Source organism: Anastrepha ludens, chromosome 5 (genome assembly GCF_028408465.1).
Source record: "Anastrepha ludens isolate Willacy chromosome 5, idAnaLude1.1, whole genome shotgun sequence".
NCBI classification, from domain to species: domain Eukaryota; kingdom Metazoa; phylum Arthropoda; class Insecta; order Diptera; family Tephritidae; genus Anastrepha; species Anastrepha ludens.
Window position 1 is genome coordinate 16818063 of NC_071501.1, and position 18638 is coordinate 16836700.

At 36.6% G+C, this 18638-nt stretch overlaps 2 protein-coding genes across 2 annotated transcripts; one reads left to right on the plus strand and one right to left on the minus strand.

The window, feature by feature from the left end:
• Positions 1–207: 207 nt before the first annotated feature.
• Positions 208–10445, plus strand: LOC128864157 (protein yellow). The gene is made up of 3 exons (XM_054103679.1): positions 208–570; positions 9006–9411; positions 9476–10445. Exons 1-3 carry the CDS (start codon positions 350–352, stop codon positions 10175–10177), a joined length of 1329 nt encoding a protein of 442 aa, XP_053959654.1. The 5' UTR covers positions 208–349; the 3' UTR covers positions 10178–10445.
• A 2408-nt stretch (positions 10446–12853) lies between these two features.
• Positions 12854–14356, minus strand: LOC128863011 (anamorsin homolog). The gene is made up of 4 exons (XM_054101891.1): positions 14090–14356; positions 13635–14015; positions 13376–13503; positions 12854–13312 (listed from the first exon to the last, which is right to left on the minus strand). The coding sequence occupies exons 1-4, from the start codon at positions 14223–14225 to the stop codon at positions 13199–13201; spliced, it is 759 nt and encodes a 252-aa protein (XP_053957866.1). The 5' UTR covers positions 14226–14356; the 3' UTR covers positions 12854–13198.
• Between the last annotated feature and the right edge of the window lie 4282 nt (positions 14357–18638).

The following is an 18638-nucleotide window of genomic DNA, read 5'->3' on the forward strand; positions in this document are numbered from 1 at the left end:
CAGCCAAGCGAAGCCAAGCAACATGTTTACAGACTCATGCGACATTGTTGCAGAGGCAAACAAGCAACACAACACAAGTACTCGTACATTGCCAAAGCACCAGCAGACAAACTGTTTTGTGTTACTAACAAGTTCAACTTCGTTTGGATTCTTTTGCAATAGCCGCCTGCCTGCTGCCAGAGCCAACATCAAACGGATCAATTAAAAAGCTAAAGTCAAGCTTAAACTGAGCGCAGTGTTAACGCAGCGCGAGTGAAGGCAACAACGTAAACGTTTCAAACGATTGAATTAATTTAGCGAGTATTTTGTACACTCCGCGGAAATATAAACTGAAACGCTACTTTCAAAAATGAAGTGTCTCGTTTTTTCAATCCTGCTCTGTGCGGGCACGATTTTCTGCAGTGCTGTAGCCAAGCTAGAAGAAAGATTTTCATGGAAGCAATTGGAGTTTGAATGGCCAAGTGAGCAAGCTGAAAAAGAAGCCATAAGTACCGGTCACTATGTGCCCGAGAATAATTTGCCGTTGGGTTTAGAGCGTTGGAATAACAAATTATTTGTCACTGTGCCAAGGTAAAGTGCTGAACAGTGAAACTGCATTAAAGAATAAAAAAAAAATTACAAATAAATGTGAAATTAATGACGCATTGAGTGGTGGCGGAAAAGTAAATGCGCTTTAGAGTGAATAATGGAAAAAAAGTTTGAATTCGAAGGAATGAAATTAATGAATTAGAATGAATTTCGGCAAACACCACAAACAAAAACCAGTTTTAGTTATTCTTACAAAACAAATTTGAAGTGATATTTCGTTGATAGCATTTAAATAAATTTTGTTTTCGATTTTGTGGGTGACTTGTGGGTGCATTTGAAAAGTTAATAAAAATAATAATCTAAAATTTTTCTTAAACACACGCAGCTTTCACATTTTTCAAAAGTTTACGCATTTTAGAGGCATCCCCCAGACTCATTTTATTACGCGTAATTATTCATAATTATTCCATTAGAGTCAAAACATTGGAGTCACACATCACTAATAGGAGGAGAAGCTTTGCTAAATACCCAAAAATGGTGTAAACGCCAATTACACTCATTTTTATATATAATTATTCATATGCAAGTATGGGCAATTCACTATTTAAAATATGTATTTATTTAATTAATTCAGAAAAAGTGAGCTCAACCAGAAATATATGTAAGCCAAACTAGTTTCTTTACTACCGGTTTTTGCTATAGGTTTATTTTGTCAAGTTCATGATAAGTTCAGCAGTGAGAACTACACTGAATAAATAAGTATGTATACACGCATATACATACCTACATATGCATAGGTATTTATGGAAGTATTGTGCAAGTATTTACAAATGTCAACGGTTTGGTGCTGCACCCAAATGTTAAAAAAATTGTGTTGGAGTGAAGGAAATTTTAATATTTTCGGGCACAAAAATTCATTTAAAGTAGACTTAAAATTAAATAGGAAAATTTGCGCGCTCCAATTTACTTTAGTTTATGCATCAACATCTTCCTATAACTGGATATTGATTTCAACTTGCGCAAGTTAAGCCGCCCTGTACAGCAGAGTTCCATTTAATTGCATTTCACGCACTTTTTCTAAGCATTGGCACTTATTAAAAACCACTAAAACAACGCTGCAGTAGCTGGCATAGGCTGCTAGTTCTTTTGTGTTTAACTATAGGACTGCCAATACACAGCCGGTTACAGGCTACGGTAAAATATAGGGTCAGGAGGAACACACCCACCGGCTGGCCTTTCGAAATTTCACTCTTGATTTCTTTTTTTATTTTTATACACTTTTTAACAGTTTCATAGTTTTAAATAATGACTAATACTAGAAATCTTGTAATATTTTTATGAAAAATAATAGGTGATTGCATATTTTATGCGAAATATAAGTGTAAGCCAAATAGTAAAACAAAAAGCTGGGTTGGTGTACATCGTACAAAAAATCTTTGGTAATCCTAAAGTTAATGTTCATTGCCCTGCCGAGATAGACACACACTTTTTGTGACCCAGTTTTTCTATTACTTCACGCATTCACTTACGAAAGTTAATTTTCAAAAAGCCTACAACTTCAACTGCTGTCAAAGCAGCAAGCCAGGGTGAAGATCAGCTACAAAATATTACTAAAAATTCATTAAGGTGAAATGGTTAAAGTACCACTCTGGCACTCCCCAAGTAGCACTAAAGCGCCGTTTTGATACGCTTATGAGACCTTTAACAGGCAGATATCTACAACCAGCCAAAGCTGTTGATGTAATGGAGAAGATTAATGAGATTTAAGTTGGCGCACTTCATTGCTTTGTGTGAAAGAGCAGCCTCTTGCTGAAAGATGTATGGGTTCAAACCGAGTACACTATCAATCCAGGGTTTCACTACTGTCTCTAAAGCCTCGATATATGCAATAGAATTCACTGGAAATTCTTGAGGCAAAGAAATGTAGTGGCTCGAAGATTCCAGCTATATTAGTGGCTGGCAGCTTCGCGTGCATGGTAGCAGGAACCTCTATAGGATAGGAATATAGCCATCTGTTATTCTGATCATTTCTGCGGTTGGTCTTTTGGTCTTGGACAAATTTTTTTTCGTCAGGCGCATCAGGCTGTTTAGTTTTGTTTAGAAGGTGCTTTCATCGTATAACTCCCTGTTCTCTCGTTTGCTTCAACAAAAAGTGATCTTCATGGACAACCCTCAGTAACATAAAGCTCCCTCGCAAGGGCCCTCTTTGAATTTGAAAGGTTCTCGTCAATGAGCGCTTGCATTTGTTGCATAAATTCCGCAGATCGGGCAGTGTCAGAATTTTCCTAGTGTTCCTTACGTTTTGCAACAGATTCTACAACACCGCCTAATGCTTCTAATACACTACGCACCTTCTGTCCGAATGTTCGGGTGTACTTAAGAAAATTAAAGATTTCTAAATCGATGCTAATTGCACATAGAGTGACGATAACTGCATGCCTTTTCATTTCTTGAGTTAAGTTGTAGTTCTTCATGTCTTGTATGAAAAAGAGCTAAAAGAAAAAATAAATTATAGCTACATACATATATGCATGTCCTCCACTACCGTGTGCACCCTGTAATTATATATATTATATATATCGATTAGATCGCGAAAACTAAAAATCAAAGAGCAGATCAAAATCATTATATTGCTGAAATATATTCTCAGCCTTACAGAAATACATACAGCAATGGTAATATAAATAGCACATTTAGACTTTGAAAGCAAAGAGTCGAATATGTTTTTAAATAATTTTTTTTTACTGGGAAAAAAGCAACATAAAAAATAAAAAACTTATTTACTTCCACTTTAAAACAAAAAAAAAGGTCAAAACAAATTTCAGTTCTGATTTAATTTACGAGAACGTTGATAACTCACAAAACCTCGTGGACACTTAAATAGCACATCCTAAAAAATTCCAAATAAAAGCAAAAATAGTAAACAAATCAGATAGTTAAGAAATAATATTGTTTTTTTTTCAGATTAGTATTTTGTACTTTATCCACCGTTTTTGATTACTTCTTCAAGCCGTCGCTCCATGCTTTCTACGAGCTTGTGGCATCTTTCCTTTGGAATCGAGTACCAAACCTCCTCAACTGCGGCCCACAAATCATTAAAATTTTAAAAAATTTTTTTAGCGATTTTGACCTTAACGTCGTTCCGCAAATTTTCTATTGGATTGAGATCAGGGCTCTGCGCCGGCCCATCCAGTACTATAATTTTTTCTCTTCTGAGTCATTGCTTCACTATCTTTGCAGTATGCTTTGGATCATTGTCCTGCTTTCCATGTCCCATTTTTAGTAATTACTGAAACAATATTAAAGTTTTACTCTCCGCTGCACAAATTAAAATGTGCTATTTTTGTGTCCACTTCAAAACAGCAATAAGCATAAATAAAATACGACGCAAAAAATTACATCGAAAAAAACGGTAAACTCCTCGCGCAAATGTAAGCTTAATAACGGTAACAAATGTAAACAAACAAATTTATTTGATCAAAGCAGAGTTCGTACTAAAAACTTAACTTAACATACATATATAAGGTTCACATTTGTGCTATTTATCTGTCCATGGCTGTACATACAAGTGTGTCACTTAATTCTAAAACTATTATACCATTTACTCACTCTTTTAATTGTCAATTAAGAAATAATCGTTTTTCCCTCTAACAATAAAGGTATAATAGTGAATACTCAAAGTGGAGTAAGCACTGAAGGTCTCAATCGACATAATAAATCGATTAGTCAAATTATTTGTTTTTTTTATAGCTCTACGTTGTTAATTAATAAATTATGTACCTTAAGCTTGAGTTGAAGCAATAAATTGTAGTAATGCGTTAAATATTTCAGAGAAAGCAACAACTTTAACAACAACAGCTTACAAATTTATTTTTATAAAACATTAACATCGAAAATTTCGTTTAAATAGGCATCTATCACTCAGACGCCACTATTTATTACATGTTGCCAATAACAACGTTCGTATTTCCCCTCAAATTTGCACCAAACACCGTTTATTGCAATATTTGTTGCTTGACTATGTATGTATTTCAAGTGCTTACACTAGTAAATAATAGCCAAACGCTTACGCAGGCATTACACACCTCGTTAGTAAGCCTGAGCGACTCAGACACCCTTTTGCTCAATGCTGCTCATTTCTGTCAATTCATTGTTGCTTTGTTATTTGTTGCTCAATCCGTGTCTGTCATGGCTGCTGATTTTATGCATCACACACACACACCTAAGCGCATATGTGTGTTTGTGTGAACTACAGTAAATTTCAATGCTGAGCCGATGAACAAATACGATTAAACCGCTTTATTCTGTTTTCTTAAAATTATGTCAACGTCATTGTTACTACCGCATTGATAATTTCTAATTTTCATGAAAAAACAGAAAATTTATTGTACTTGTGACCCACTTCACCTTTGTCGCTATTTGGCCAACTTTCCTTTTCTTGTATTTGTGTTAAAGGAACGATTACAACATTCCCCTGCCAACTTATTGTCTAACTTGATTTTCGTGGTTTTGTTGTGCGCATCGTGCAATTTAATTGCAACAGTCCAGCTGTAATTATGCAAAGTAGGTATTGCCAATGCTTTCGCAAACGATTCTTTCAATCAATGGCATATTGAAGCAGCCTTTATATTTTCTATTTTTTAGCTGTTCTTCTTGCTTGCAAATAAAATTGTTAATTATTCGATTGGCAGCTCTCAATTTGAAAGACAACTCAATTGCCGCGATTGGCAAGAACAGCCGATTTGTGGTTAATTTGTAGTGACTTTGAGTTTTTTGTGCACAGTTGCCCAAGTACTGATTGGAAACGTGATTTATTTGCGTAAAAAAGTGTACACATATATTTCGTTTGATTTTTTTTGTGTGTGCTAAATGAAGATAGATTTAACTAACCGCAAATAAAAACGTGTGTTAATTTTTTGTTGAACGACAGTAATTGATTTGTGTAGAAAAAATGTATCTGTGTAAAATGTTTCTCGATATTATTATTTTTTTTCAATACTTAAAACCGCGGTGTTATTAACAATTCAGTTCAATTAAGGGAATATAATGTCAAAAAATATAAAACTTCAATCGAATGCAGGTTTATGCGCCCACTTGACTGGAATAGCACCACTTGCAAAATGACTAGTTAGAGATGTATGCAGAACAAAATTCTTCCTTTACTATAAAAGTATAATACAAACACCGAGGATGCACGCAATGAGAATAAGTCGAATATCGATTCAATCAACCATTGGCATAGAGAATCTTAAAAATCCAGCATCCTCAGCATTACTTCAAAGTTTGCTCGTGAAATCAATCGAAAGGCAAACTATATTCAAAATAACAAAGTAATTAAATAGTAAGTTATTGAATAACTGGATTTAAATCTGAATTTGAATCAGAAAAAAAAATACGTTATAAACATTAAACAGGTGGCAGCAATAGGGTTGATTTTTTTCTAATTATTTGTTCTCTAAATTACCAAGCTTTGTTTAAGTTACTCCAAATTGTCAATATTTGTTGATTTTGATATTCTAGAGACCAAAACTAAATGCAAAATGCACTGCTTTTGTTGTTTTTGCTCTACTGCTGCTGCCTGTTTAAGTGTCTGTGTGCCTTGATGTGTTCGCTAATCAACGTTCGGTTAACCATTTTTATCTACCTTATCTACCCTTTGAACTCATTCATTCAGATGTATGTGAATATACACACAGATGTGGCTGAGGGTACAGAAAAATTTGAAGATTCGCTCAAGCAATCCAGTTCAAATTTCATAGGTGCAGAAGCAGCAGCAGCATGCGTAGCGCGATGGCCGCTTTGCCCCAAGCATTCTAAAATGTTCTTTAATACAACAACAAACTATTTCACGCACACGCTTTTTCTCAAAGCAAATCGCGTTCATTCGTAAAACAAGCCCAACCACATCTTCCGTCACGCACCTTAGCCGTACATAAACCTATTTTTCTGGGTAGTGACAAAAATATTTGGTGAATCGTGCATTTTTGTCGTAACGGGTGCCCGCAGGTTCATATTTATATAATACCCATATAAGTATGTAAATATGTATTCTAAGTGCGGTACAGTCGTTGCGAATGGTCATTTGTTTTACATGCTGGGAGCCAAGATAAAAAAACCGCAATTCGCTTACAAAAGTTCGCCCCTTCGACATTTTGTGCTATTGACCATTTGAATCTACTTATATTTCTATTTGTTCTCTTTTAGTAGATAAATATTTAATTAAAATATATCTTTTCATATGAGATTAACGAATTAATAAAAAATGCACGAAATAAATAATGTAACCGTGAAGTCAGAAATTTACTTTGAAACAAGAGTGGTTCGGTTTTTTTCTTTTTTCATGTTGGTATCTATTTTTACATACAAGTATAAGAAAAATATTTTGCTTATGACAACGAATGCGAACTCTTACGCATTTTTAGCGAATCGTGACATTTTTTTCTATGTCCAGCACAGCTTCGCTGTGTCACTCAATACATTCTGAGCACATGAAAATAAAAAAATTTTGCTATGTAAATATTTGGTATTTTTGAGATGCTTCAGAAAGAAATTTTTAAATCTTACTCTTAGTTTTACATTCATAAAATATATAAAAGCTATAAAGAAACAAATTTGTTTTTCGGGCTCAGCGTTCCACTAAGGAACAAACTTTTAGCAAAAACAATGCATTTTCCTATTTCTAACCACTTCTTATATGGAGCTGTATCACTGTGCATCGTTTACTCTTTGTGTATACGAGCAAAAACTTTGGTGCTCGTCTCTATAACGCGTCGCAATGATTTGCCTCTCCTCTTCTCTTTGTACTTTTTACTTCAGAATTTACTCGATTCGTTGTGAACCGAGGATGATAGATTACCATTGGCCAATCTGCTATGGTGAAAAATATCTTCTGAATTCTTTTCACCATGACTGTGAACATGAGGTGAATTACAACTTGTGAAAAATATATCCTAAATATATCCACGACAAGAAGACTTCATACATTTTTTTTATCACATGAAATATGTAAGTATCCCTTACTAGCGGGGTGAAAAGACGAAATCCATTAAAAGCGGATTGAAATTTGAATTAAGTACTCGAAAAAATGTTATTTAACATTTTATTAACATTCTCTGTTCTCATTTCATTAACATTCTGTGACGCTATGTTAAAAAAATCGCCACAATTTTCGGTCTCCTTAGTCACTCTGTGCTTGGCGTAAATACAAAGATTTAACAAATTTCAAATCGTGATAGTTTTCAATTAAAGAAAACGTTACGTTGGTACAAGTAAATCATCTTCACTTTATTAGGAAATGATTTAGGCTGAGATTCGCAATAACGTCTATTGGGCAATTGTGGCAATGTCTTTGTTAATGAAACTTGGTGGAGATGTTAGGGAGGTGTTAAGTAACAATCTTTATAGTTTCAAATTATTCGGGAAATAATAATTTCGTTATTATTTGCCTTCAAAGTGCCCTCGGGAGCTTCACTATAATTTGGCACATTACACTATATATTTTTTAGCACTTCACTAAAATTCACTAAGTATACACTCACACGCGTGTTTTTACATATTTTTATCCTTATATTCGAATTATTTTCATTAAAATTAAATGCAAATGCATTTGTCCATACAATCACTTTCCAATTTTAAACGCGAATAAGAAGAAGATTGGAATGACAACAGTATGGTGTTGCCGGATGCCTGCAAATGAAAACAAAAATATAAACAAAAATTAAGGATTTCAGTTTAGTGTTAATGATGGGGATGGGGGTTATTGTGCCTCTTTATTACACACACGCATATGACGTTTTAATTTTGGGTTCAATGGTTTTAACACGGAAAGGAGTTCTACGCAAAAATACTGTGGATTACGTAGCCGGAGTTGGACTGATAAGGGTTATTTTTTTGAAGCTCAGCCGAAGGCCGCCCATGTGGAAAAAATTCTATGCAAAAATTCTACAAATTTACTAAAATATTTCTCAATTTTAAATTACAGCAAAAAATACTGCAATTTTACAATCAACCCTCCACTGAACATCTCTGCATACGAACTTCGTTTTTATTTCAGGTGTATGGCAACACCAACTTTTCGATAAATTATAGAACTTTAACATTAAATTACTTAAAAACTGTAAGCTTCCGGCTGGTGCGGTTTTCAGTTTTAAGATGGGGATACACCCCCCCCCCCCCCCCCCCCTTCCTCCCTTTCAACCTTTTTTCAAAGCAATAGACATTATACTAAATATTTCCCTCGATTTACTCTAAATTTAAATCAAATTAAGTTAGAACTGATATTAAAACTAAACTTCTTCTTTTGAAGCATCGTCCGGTGTAACTTAAGCTTATAAGCTGCTACAATAATAACCACAGCATTTCTCTATTTATTTTTATTATTATTTATTTTTCGTTTTTTTTTTAACTACTTACCTTCGACTTTAATTAAAATAGAAAGCCTACATACAAAAATTAACACGGTTTTCCTATCTTTCCAGATGGAAGGCCGGTGTTGCTGCCTCCCTCAATTATATAGATCTTAACTCAGCCGATAAATCTCCGAAACTACGCCCTTACCCCAGCTGGGCCACTAATACACTACCCATCGATGTTCAGCCACAAGAAGGTAAAACACCAGCTGGTGGTCGTTTGGATGCAGACAAGGCGTTACCAACCGAAACCGAATTAAAGGATAATGCTACCATTATTTCCACTTTCCGCATACAAGTTGACGTCTGCGATCGCCTATGGGTGTTGGATACCGGACTTGCAGATATTTTGGGTAGTCCCAAGCAAATCACACCGAATGCTATCGTTATATTCGACTTGAAAACCGATCAGCTAGTGCGACGTTTCGCCATTCCAAAAGAGCAAACAAAAGAGGATACTTTCTTCGCCAATATTGTAAGCTCACATTTTCAAAATCAAGTCTAAATAAACATCCAACTCTGCTATTTTTCTCTTTTAGGTGATTGATTCTGATCGTAACGATTGCAATAATGCCTACGCATATATACCCGACTTGGGTGCTTATGGTCTCATAGTTTATTCATTACGCGACAATCACTCGTACCGCGTCAAACACAATTTCTTCCATTTCGATCCATTGCAAGGTGATTTCAATGTTGGTGGCGTCAATTTCCAATGGACCGATGGCATATTCGGTCTCGCTATTGGTCCTACGAACCCTGACCAGACTAAAGATATATATTTCCATGCTTTGGCCAGCACCAAGGAGTTTAAGGTTTCAAATCGTGTATTACAAAATGAAACTCATGTAACAAGTCCTGCAGCTTATTACGATTTCAAATTTGTTGGCGATCGTGGCATGAATGGACAATCAACTGCGGAAGTGTACGACAAAGAGACTGGTGTTCTATTCTATACTCAAGTAAATAAGGACGCTATTGCCTGTTGGAATGTGAATCGTCCATATGATTCGGAATCGCAGGGCCTTATCGATTCCGATTCACATACGCTTGTGTTCCCCAACGATATGAAAATCGACAATGATGGTACAATATGGGTGCTCTCAGACAAGATGCCTTTATATTTATACAAAGAATTGGATCCAGCAGCAGTAAACTATCGCATTCTAAGCGGCAACAATCGTGAGCTGATCAAGGGCACGCCATGTGAAGTGCCAGAGGAGTCAAAGCGATATCTCTGAATATCCATTCGTTGGAAAGAAGTAATGCAGGAAAAACTATCCATCGTCGTATGGATGATACTTTCACTGTTGCAGCTGAACACATTAACATTTAAGTACACATTTGTGTAATACAAACATTAAAATGCACATTTCAATGCACAATAGATTTTAAGTTATTTTTATATGCAAATACTTTTGCATCTACTATTTTTCATTTTAAAAATGTTTATATACACGAATTAAGATTTCATGCAGCAATAAAAATTTATTATATTTTAAAAAGGAAGTTTGATTGCAAGTTTTTGTTGTTGTAGTAGATATATTGCCTAAAACAGTGACACTCCTCATTACGGACACCTTTTATAACCGGACAACTTCAACGGTCAGACAATTAGGAACATATGGGTTGAGCACCTGAAGACCTGCAACTTCACCACTGGTGTGAGTAAGCTCTGGTCCACCGTAAGGTCTCTGTCGAAACCCGACGAAGCAAAACGACAGGGTGGCCATCACATTTAACGGTCGCAATTTCGACTGTTAACAATCCTAAAATTTTGGGTATAACCTTTGACAGTTTGCCCTCCTTCTCTGCGCACACAACCGCAATTGCCACTAAAGTCCAAAATCTCAACAAGGTCCTCAAATCGCTTGCCGGCAGCACTTGGGGCAAAGACAAAGAATTGTTGCTGTCGACATTTAAGGCAATTGGCCGGCCGGTTCTAAACTATGCTCCGCCTATCTGGTCGCCGGGAACCAGTGATACGCATTGGATAAAGCTCCAGACATGCCCAAACACTGCCATGCGGACAGCGACGGGTTGCCTCCTGATGTCCTCTTCTCAACACCTTCACTACGAGGCACAGATGCTCCCTGTAATGGAGCACAATAAACTGCAATTCTTACGGTGCTACCGCAGGTTTCACCCTTGCAGACACCTGCCAGAGCCGCCTCTCAGGCACGCCAGGAGACAACTCCTCAATTACCCCAACGAAATCCAGGACAAAACTAACAGACATTTACTGGACCATACAGTGTTTAGACAGACAATAAACGACATTCATCGGGAGACCGTCACCACCTTCCTAAGCTCCCGACCACCGAATACCGTAAACGGAATCCAACCACCACCTACAGCAGATGAAGAGCTCCAGCTTCCTCGTGAGACACGTGTAACACTGGCACAATTACGTGCTGGATATTGTAGCAGGTTAAGCTCCTCCATACTAAACATATGTCCAGCACGTAAAGGCACCCCGCACAACACGTTTCCACGACAGTCGGTTCTACGTTACCGAAACGACCCGGATTTATATCTGGCCAAGGACTGTCACTCCAGCAGCATTCCCCGTGTGTAAATATGGGGAATGTTTATGCTGCTACAACAACAATAACAACACTAATCACCTTTTTACGTGCCCCTTAAAACCCACTCATCTAACACCCCTCTTCCTCTGGATCCAACCTGTCGAGACAGCAAGTTTCCTGGGCCTCCCGTTAGATGAGTTGGACGAAAACTACCGGTGATTTACACTACACTGACAGGGCTTGTATTACTGCTACAACAACAACAACGTTCAGATAAGTTTCATGCACACAGATTATTCAAAAATTTGTCCATACAAATATTATCCCAACATCCCGGACACTCTCATAACTGGACTCGCGCACTATATTTCAAACCATTTTGGTCAAAAGCGAAAAATTAAAAAAAATCCCAAGCAAGCAGAAGATATTCTTGATTTTGAATAACGCAGTTTCTCATCCAAGGGAACTAAACTTAATTAATAGAATGTTTGTTTTTTGTTTTATCCAAACAAAACGGCCATAAGGCAAGGTTAGGTTAGGTTGAAGCGGTTGATCGGTGGGGCACACTCAGGCTCATAGCCCATTGTGATGTCGCGCGACTTGTCCCTATTTCTCCTAAAACCAGTGTGTGCTTTTTTGACTTTTTTTAAAGGAGGTTAATTTTAAAATACTTCTATTTAAAATTGGCACTTAAAATTCAACCTCAGAGCTGTCAAAATCTATTAATGTAAAGTGTTTTTCAATAAGGGCGGGTAGATGTTGAAATGGAATAAAATGGCGTTTGCTGTGTGGCACGTAGCGCCATCCTGCTGGAACCACATGTCGTCTAGGTCCATATGGTTCAATATGGGCCATAAGAAATTGGAAGGGCCACCACGTCTACCGAAAAAGGGGCGCAATGCGCCCAACGTTTGCGTTAATTAACACTCATTTTGATAATAAAGTTTTATCATTTGAACGTGCTGTTTCCATCGTGTAACTTGCCATGATGATTTGGCATAAACAACTGAATAACAAACAAAAGATTTGACAGATGTCACCAAAACAAAATGGCTGCCATAGGGCGCCAAAATCGACCCGCGCCAATCGAAAAACCCTTTACTTAAAGCTGTGTATTTCTTCAAAACCTCTCGGGGTAAAGTGGAACCAACAACAATCCAAAAGCAAGGTTTTCGGAAATCGATGAGAGTCGTCCAGATTTTAATCCCGTAGTTGGCATTCCACTAACAATATTCGCAATATTTCAGAAAGTATTCGATTTGGCGACGGTCGTCGAACGGTTTTCTCCTTATTAATAAAAATGTCTGCACTGACAATAAAGAAATTCAATTTAAACAGCCAAGCGATAGTCTAGACATCCATACATAAATGAAGAATACGAAACTGATATTTATGTTAAAAATTCTGTCTCAATAATGAAGAAACAGAAAGTCATTTATTTTATGCAATCACAGTATATGCCCACTAAGGATCATAATATCCTCTAATACCAATGCGACAATAATATAAAGCGTTACTATTGCAATACTAGCGCATGCATTTATTAAAAACACAGATCTATGTATATGAACAAGAAGGCATCATTTTTGACCGAATTCATTTTCTCAACTTATTTCCTTATTTCTCAGCATACAAATATCGTAGTATGTAAATTTAGAAATTTGGAGTCTGCCATACGATTATAAATACTTTTTAATTTAAGTTTATTGCAGTATAAAGCGTGTGATGGGCACTTTATATATCATCGTTAAGTAAATTGCCAGCCAATTCAACTTTCTCGCCAGGTTTAAAGGCAGGCATACCCAAATAAGGGCATGTTGAGCAGCGAAACGCATCTCCCAAATAGCACTAAAAATATTTTTATTATTTCAAGTTGAATAACACAATTTATGAAAATAACTATTAACTTACACTACCGCAACTAGATTTTGCATTGGCAGTATCTGCCTTAGCCTTCTGCTCTGCTTCGGATTCCAGTTCCTCAGCCAAACCGCAAGAGCAATTTTTGCAAGCCTTTCGCTTACCGGTTGTGCCGCAAACTTTAGACAGAAAAAAGAAACATTTATGTATTTATGTAATTGGAAAAACCATTCATGCTTCAAGTTTAAATTTGTTGTTGTTGTAGCAGCTATAATTACTATATTTGTTTGTATAATCCATCTATACACACCTCTCAAGCTTTCCGGATCTGGCTTCTTCTTGTCTTCTTCATCCAGTAGATCATCTTCATCAATCAGCTCCTCATCACCATCACCATTTACTTTCCATACGGATGCCGTTTGACCATCTTTCTTGGCGAATGACAGTTTTATCGCCGAACCAGTTTCGTAATTCGGTTTCTGACATGTCAAAGTGCCACCTTCCTTATTGATGGTAACGTTAATGAAACCAGATAGTTTTAGCTCTTGTTGAAATATTTCTGGTGTACCGAAAATACTGGCCAAATGCAGCTTTCCGTTGGGCTTCAAAAGACGCAAGAGTTTATCAAACGCATCTGTCAACTGTGCGTTTTCAACCACAATTAGATCAAATGTAGATTCGCCGTAAGTGGCTAAGTATATAAGATTTCATAAGAGATGATTTGCAAAAAAAAACCGAGTCATTTGCCGGAACGAAAGTACTTACCAAAAGTCAAGCGATTGATATTCTCCAAAACAACCTCCCCTCCAGTTGCTTCCTTCAACTTCTCTGTACTAGCTTGAACGAGCGCTGATTGTGCCCATATATAAAGAGTTTTCGCTGCACCTTTGAATTCTGCCATTATTGATGTTTTCAAGTCTAATTTAATTTCTTATTGCCAATAGTAACAATATGCTACCAAAATTTGTACGTCCTCTCAAGATTTTTGTCTCACAAACAGTTTGCTGTCTTATATGATCAGCTGCAGAATATGACAGCTCAGACAGCAAATATTGAGCTGTTAGGAGATGCCACTATTTCGCAAAGTTCTCGAATATCATTTCGAACTTCCGGTTTGGTTTGACTTGAAGTTCTTTTTCACTAGAGCCAGTTTTTAAGCAAGGATGAATACAAGTTCTGACGTTTGAGATTTCCACGACAGTCGGTTCTACGTAACCGAAACGACCCGGATTTATATCCGGCCAAGGACTGTTACTCCAGCAGTATTCCCCGTATGTATGGGGAATGTTTATGCTGTTACAACAACAACAACAAGTTCTGACACCCGAAACAAATTGTGAGAGTAACTTTTGCAGCTAGGACATAGAAGACTAGGCAACACAATTGCACGCGCTAATTTCACACGTATTCTTACACGCATACAATGAGTTTTTCAGATATGACCAACAGAATCTCAGTTTTTGCCGGCTTCAATTTGATGGGCACGCTTAAACTCAGCTTCAAAATTTATTGCACTTAAATTAGCACTGGAGAAACCGGGTCATATTAGGTTTGTCTTATATAAGTTGATTTAAAAAACAAAATATTTTACTTTTACAGTCGAACTTCCATATAGTGAATTCGCACGGGACCTGAAAATCACTTCACTATATAGAAACTTCATTATAAAGAAACATTGATTTTTTATGTAATTTTATTTAAAATAATCAGTGAGTTTGGTTTGAATTACAGCCTTCCATTTTTCATTTTCAATAAAAGCTTCCAAATCATGTAGAGAGTTGAAAACATTAATCGGCACGTCACTCCTCATTTCCACAAAGGTTCTAATTACGCTAATGGATGAAGCAGCTTGTATCAACGTAGGTAATGCCTCCTCAGTTTCTGCCAATTTTTCAACGGTCAAATCGTGTTCATCGTTATCTGAAATAATATTTACATATTAAATTTTTGTTTGACTATAAAAAGATAAATGCTTACCAGGTTCAGCTGGAGCTCCGCGACTTTCAAAAATGCTGTTGAGAATATCTTCTTCGGATGGGTTGTCCGAAGTCTGCACACCATTATCAACATTTACGTAGTCATCAAACGAAGCTTCGATATTTGCTACTTTTTTAAATGAAGACTGTAAAGAAGCCAAATCTGATATTGAAAGAAGGTCCTCTTCAGCCCAATGCTCAAATGGAATCTGCATAGCATCTTTTGAAAATCCAGCCTTTTTAAAACAGTTGGCAATTGTTTCTGGTTTAACATAGACATTCCATACATTGCTAAGATTTCGAACTGCTTGCAGCAAGTCTATGACCATAACAGAATTTCCCTCATCCACTTGAGTCAATATATTCGTTAAAATTCGTTTTCTGTAATGTTGTTTCATATTGGAGAGAATGCCTTGATCCATTGGTTGCAGTAACGAAGTCATGTTGGGAGGAAAATAAGCGAGATGAATGTTTCTCAACTTGTCTCTTACATCTTTAGGGTGGGCAGTGCAGTTATCAACAAAAAACAACACCTTTCTGTTTTGATCACAAAATTTTTTGTCGAGTTTTACAATCCATTTCGTAAAAATCTCACTGGTCATCCATGCTTTTTTGTTAAACTCATAATCGACACCTAAAGATTTTATTCCCTTGAAGCACCTCGGATTTTTGGCCTTTCCGATTACCAGCAATTTTAGCTTTTCTGATCCAGTCATATTGCTTCCCACCAGGACAGTTATTCTCTCCTTGCTTTGCTTCCCACCAAAGCATTTTTCATTTTTGAATGCCAGTGTTTTAGTTGGCAAGCATTTGAAAAACAAAGCAGTCTCGTCGGCATTAAAAATGTCGTTAATGTTGTAATTTTCAATTAATTTCGGTAAGACGTTCGTTACCCATTCATCACGGTTCTCTATGTTGGCGTCAGCACTTTCCCCACATAATGTCTTTTGAATAACGCCATGCCGACTTTTGAACTTGTCTAACCAACCTGTACTTGCCTCAAATTCGTGGTGTCCTAGTGCTTCCGCAAAATCTTTGGCCTTTTGCTTCAATAATGGTCCACATAAAGGGAGATTCTTACCACGTGCAACGAGTAACCATTTCAGCATTGCTTCGTCAATATCCTCAAAATGACAAGGTCGAAGTCTTTTGCGTTTGGTATTTACTGCCAAATCCTCCGCATTTTTTAAAATCACTTTCTTATTTTTTAAAATATTTGATAAAGTGCTGGGAAGAGCTCCGAATTCATTGGCAATATCTTCTTTTTTTTCTTTCCTTCATTAACTTTGTTAATCATTAATAACTTTTTTTCAAGCGAAATGCTGCTTCGATGCGTCATGAATAAAACTGTAATAGCTCAGCTTTTTCTGTTTTAATTTTGGGATTCCCCTCATTACAGTTTGTCCACATCTAACTGTAATTTTTTGCAACAGAAAACTTTTGAAAAAATTCACTATTCGCTTGAATTTCCAGCTGTAAAATTTGTTCATTATATAGAAAACTTCACTATATAGAAATTCATTATAAGGAGACAAAAATACACCGAAAGTAGAACGAAAAAGCAGTGTCTTCGAAACCAGTTCATTATAAGGAGAGCTTCATTATATGGAAGTTCACTGTAGAGAAGTTCGACTGTACTACTAATATTTTTATCAGACCTAATGGATTTATACCTACATGGCTGTAATTATTTTTTAAAACCGCACATAATGGAAGTTAGGAGGATGGTTCTATATCTAGAAGTCCACGCAAGTGGGAAAAGTTACTGATCGCCATTCACTTGGGAGTGGCCAGGACGAGTCTTTTATATACATATGGTTCAAGCAGCTCTCAACTTCCGTGACTAGCCCAAGTATCCTCTTGGGAGCTTCCGAACACCCGTTCGGGAGTGAGCCAACATGAGAAGGTGAAGTATCCCAGGATAGCTGGTTGTGCGCTGGGCTTGGACCCGCCACAAAAAAAAAAAATTAAAAAGCTATTTTATAACCTTAAAAGTCCATCCATTGAAGAAGTAAGTTCACTAACTAAGAAGTAAAAGCAAGTTCCTTATTTTAGAAAACTAAGAATCTTCTCCGAATAACAGTACTTGGTCAAATATAAATATAGAACCAGCTTTCATAGGAGTTTTTTCTCTGCCAAAAAATTGTGGTTGTTTTTTAAATATTTTGAAAGTGGAAGTTCATAAACGGAAACGGGAAGTTAATCTTTTTCCGGTGCCGGAAAGAGAAAGGAGAAGTTACACTCTCAATATTCATCAGGAATACATCGAAAGGTAGGATTTGAAATACTCGAATGGTAGTCGCTGCACATCGCAGTAACACAGCATAGTCGAAAACAACAACCACGCTAAAATCACTTTGATTTGATGGCTAAAAGTGCCATCTTTTACTTTCAGATAATTTGTAGAGCCTAAACACCAAATAAAAGCTTTTCTCTTATGTTTTTATCAGTGTTGCCTCCAAATTTTTGATTATAAGCAAATCTTTAGTGCAAAAGAATTCAATTTTACGGTTATTTGTAACAACTATTACATCAGGACGCACGCCACAAATAGGAGGAGCTCGGTCATACACCTAACAGAAGTGTACGCGTCAATTATTTATTTATTCTCAGTCTGCATTTCCCACCTTCCTCTGAATTATCCTATAATAAATACGTTTAACTTTTAAAATATATGATTTCACATGTTTTATTCCAAATTCACATTGTTTCCAATGATAGGGAATATGTCAAAGTATTTAAAAAATGTAGTTGATCCAAAAGCAACACCTGAAGATGTTGTAAAACTGCAGAGGATAGAATGCCTCCTCTTTAAAAAAATAAATAATTGGCGCGTACACTTCTGTTAGGTGTTTGGCCGAGCTCCTTCTCCTATTTGTGGTGTGCGTGTCCTGATGTTGTTCCACAAATGGAGGGACCTACAGTTTCAAGCCGACTCCGAACGGTAGATATTTTTATGAGGAGCTTTTTCATGGCAGAAATACACTCGGAGGTTTGCCATTGCCTGTCGAGGGGCGACCGCTATTAGAAAAATGTTTTTTATTAATTTTGCTTTCACCGAGATTCGAACCAACGACCTCTCTGTGAATTCCGAATGGTAATCACGCACCAACCCATTCGGCTACGGCGGCCGCCTCCTCTTTATTATTATTTTTTTCTGGTGTGGCCAACAACCTTCTTTGAATAATTTCTTTATTCGCATATTTACTTTTTGTTTCGATTTGATAGTTTTTTCGACTACTTTTTACATACAATTTTGATAATAAAGAAATATTGCCACCTTTTATCAATCATCAGGACCACTGCATCGAACACACTCATATTTAATCGACTGCTTG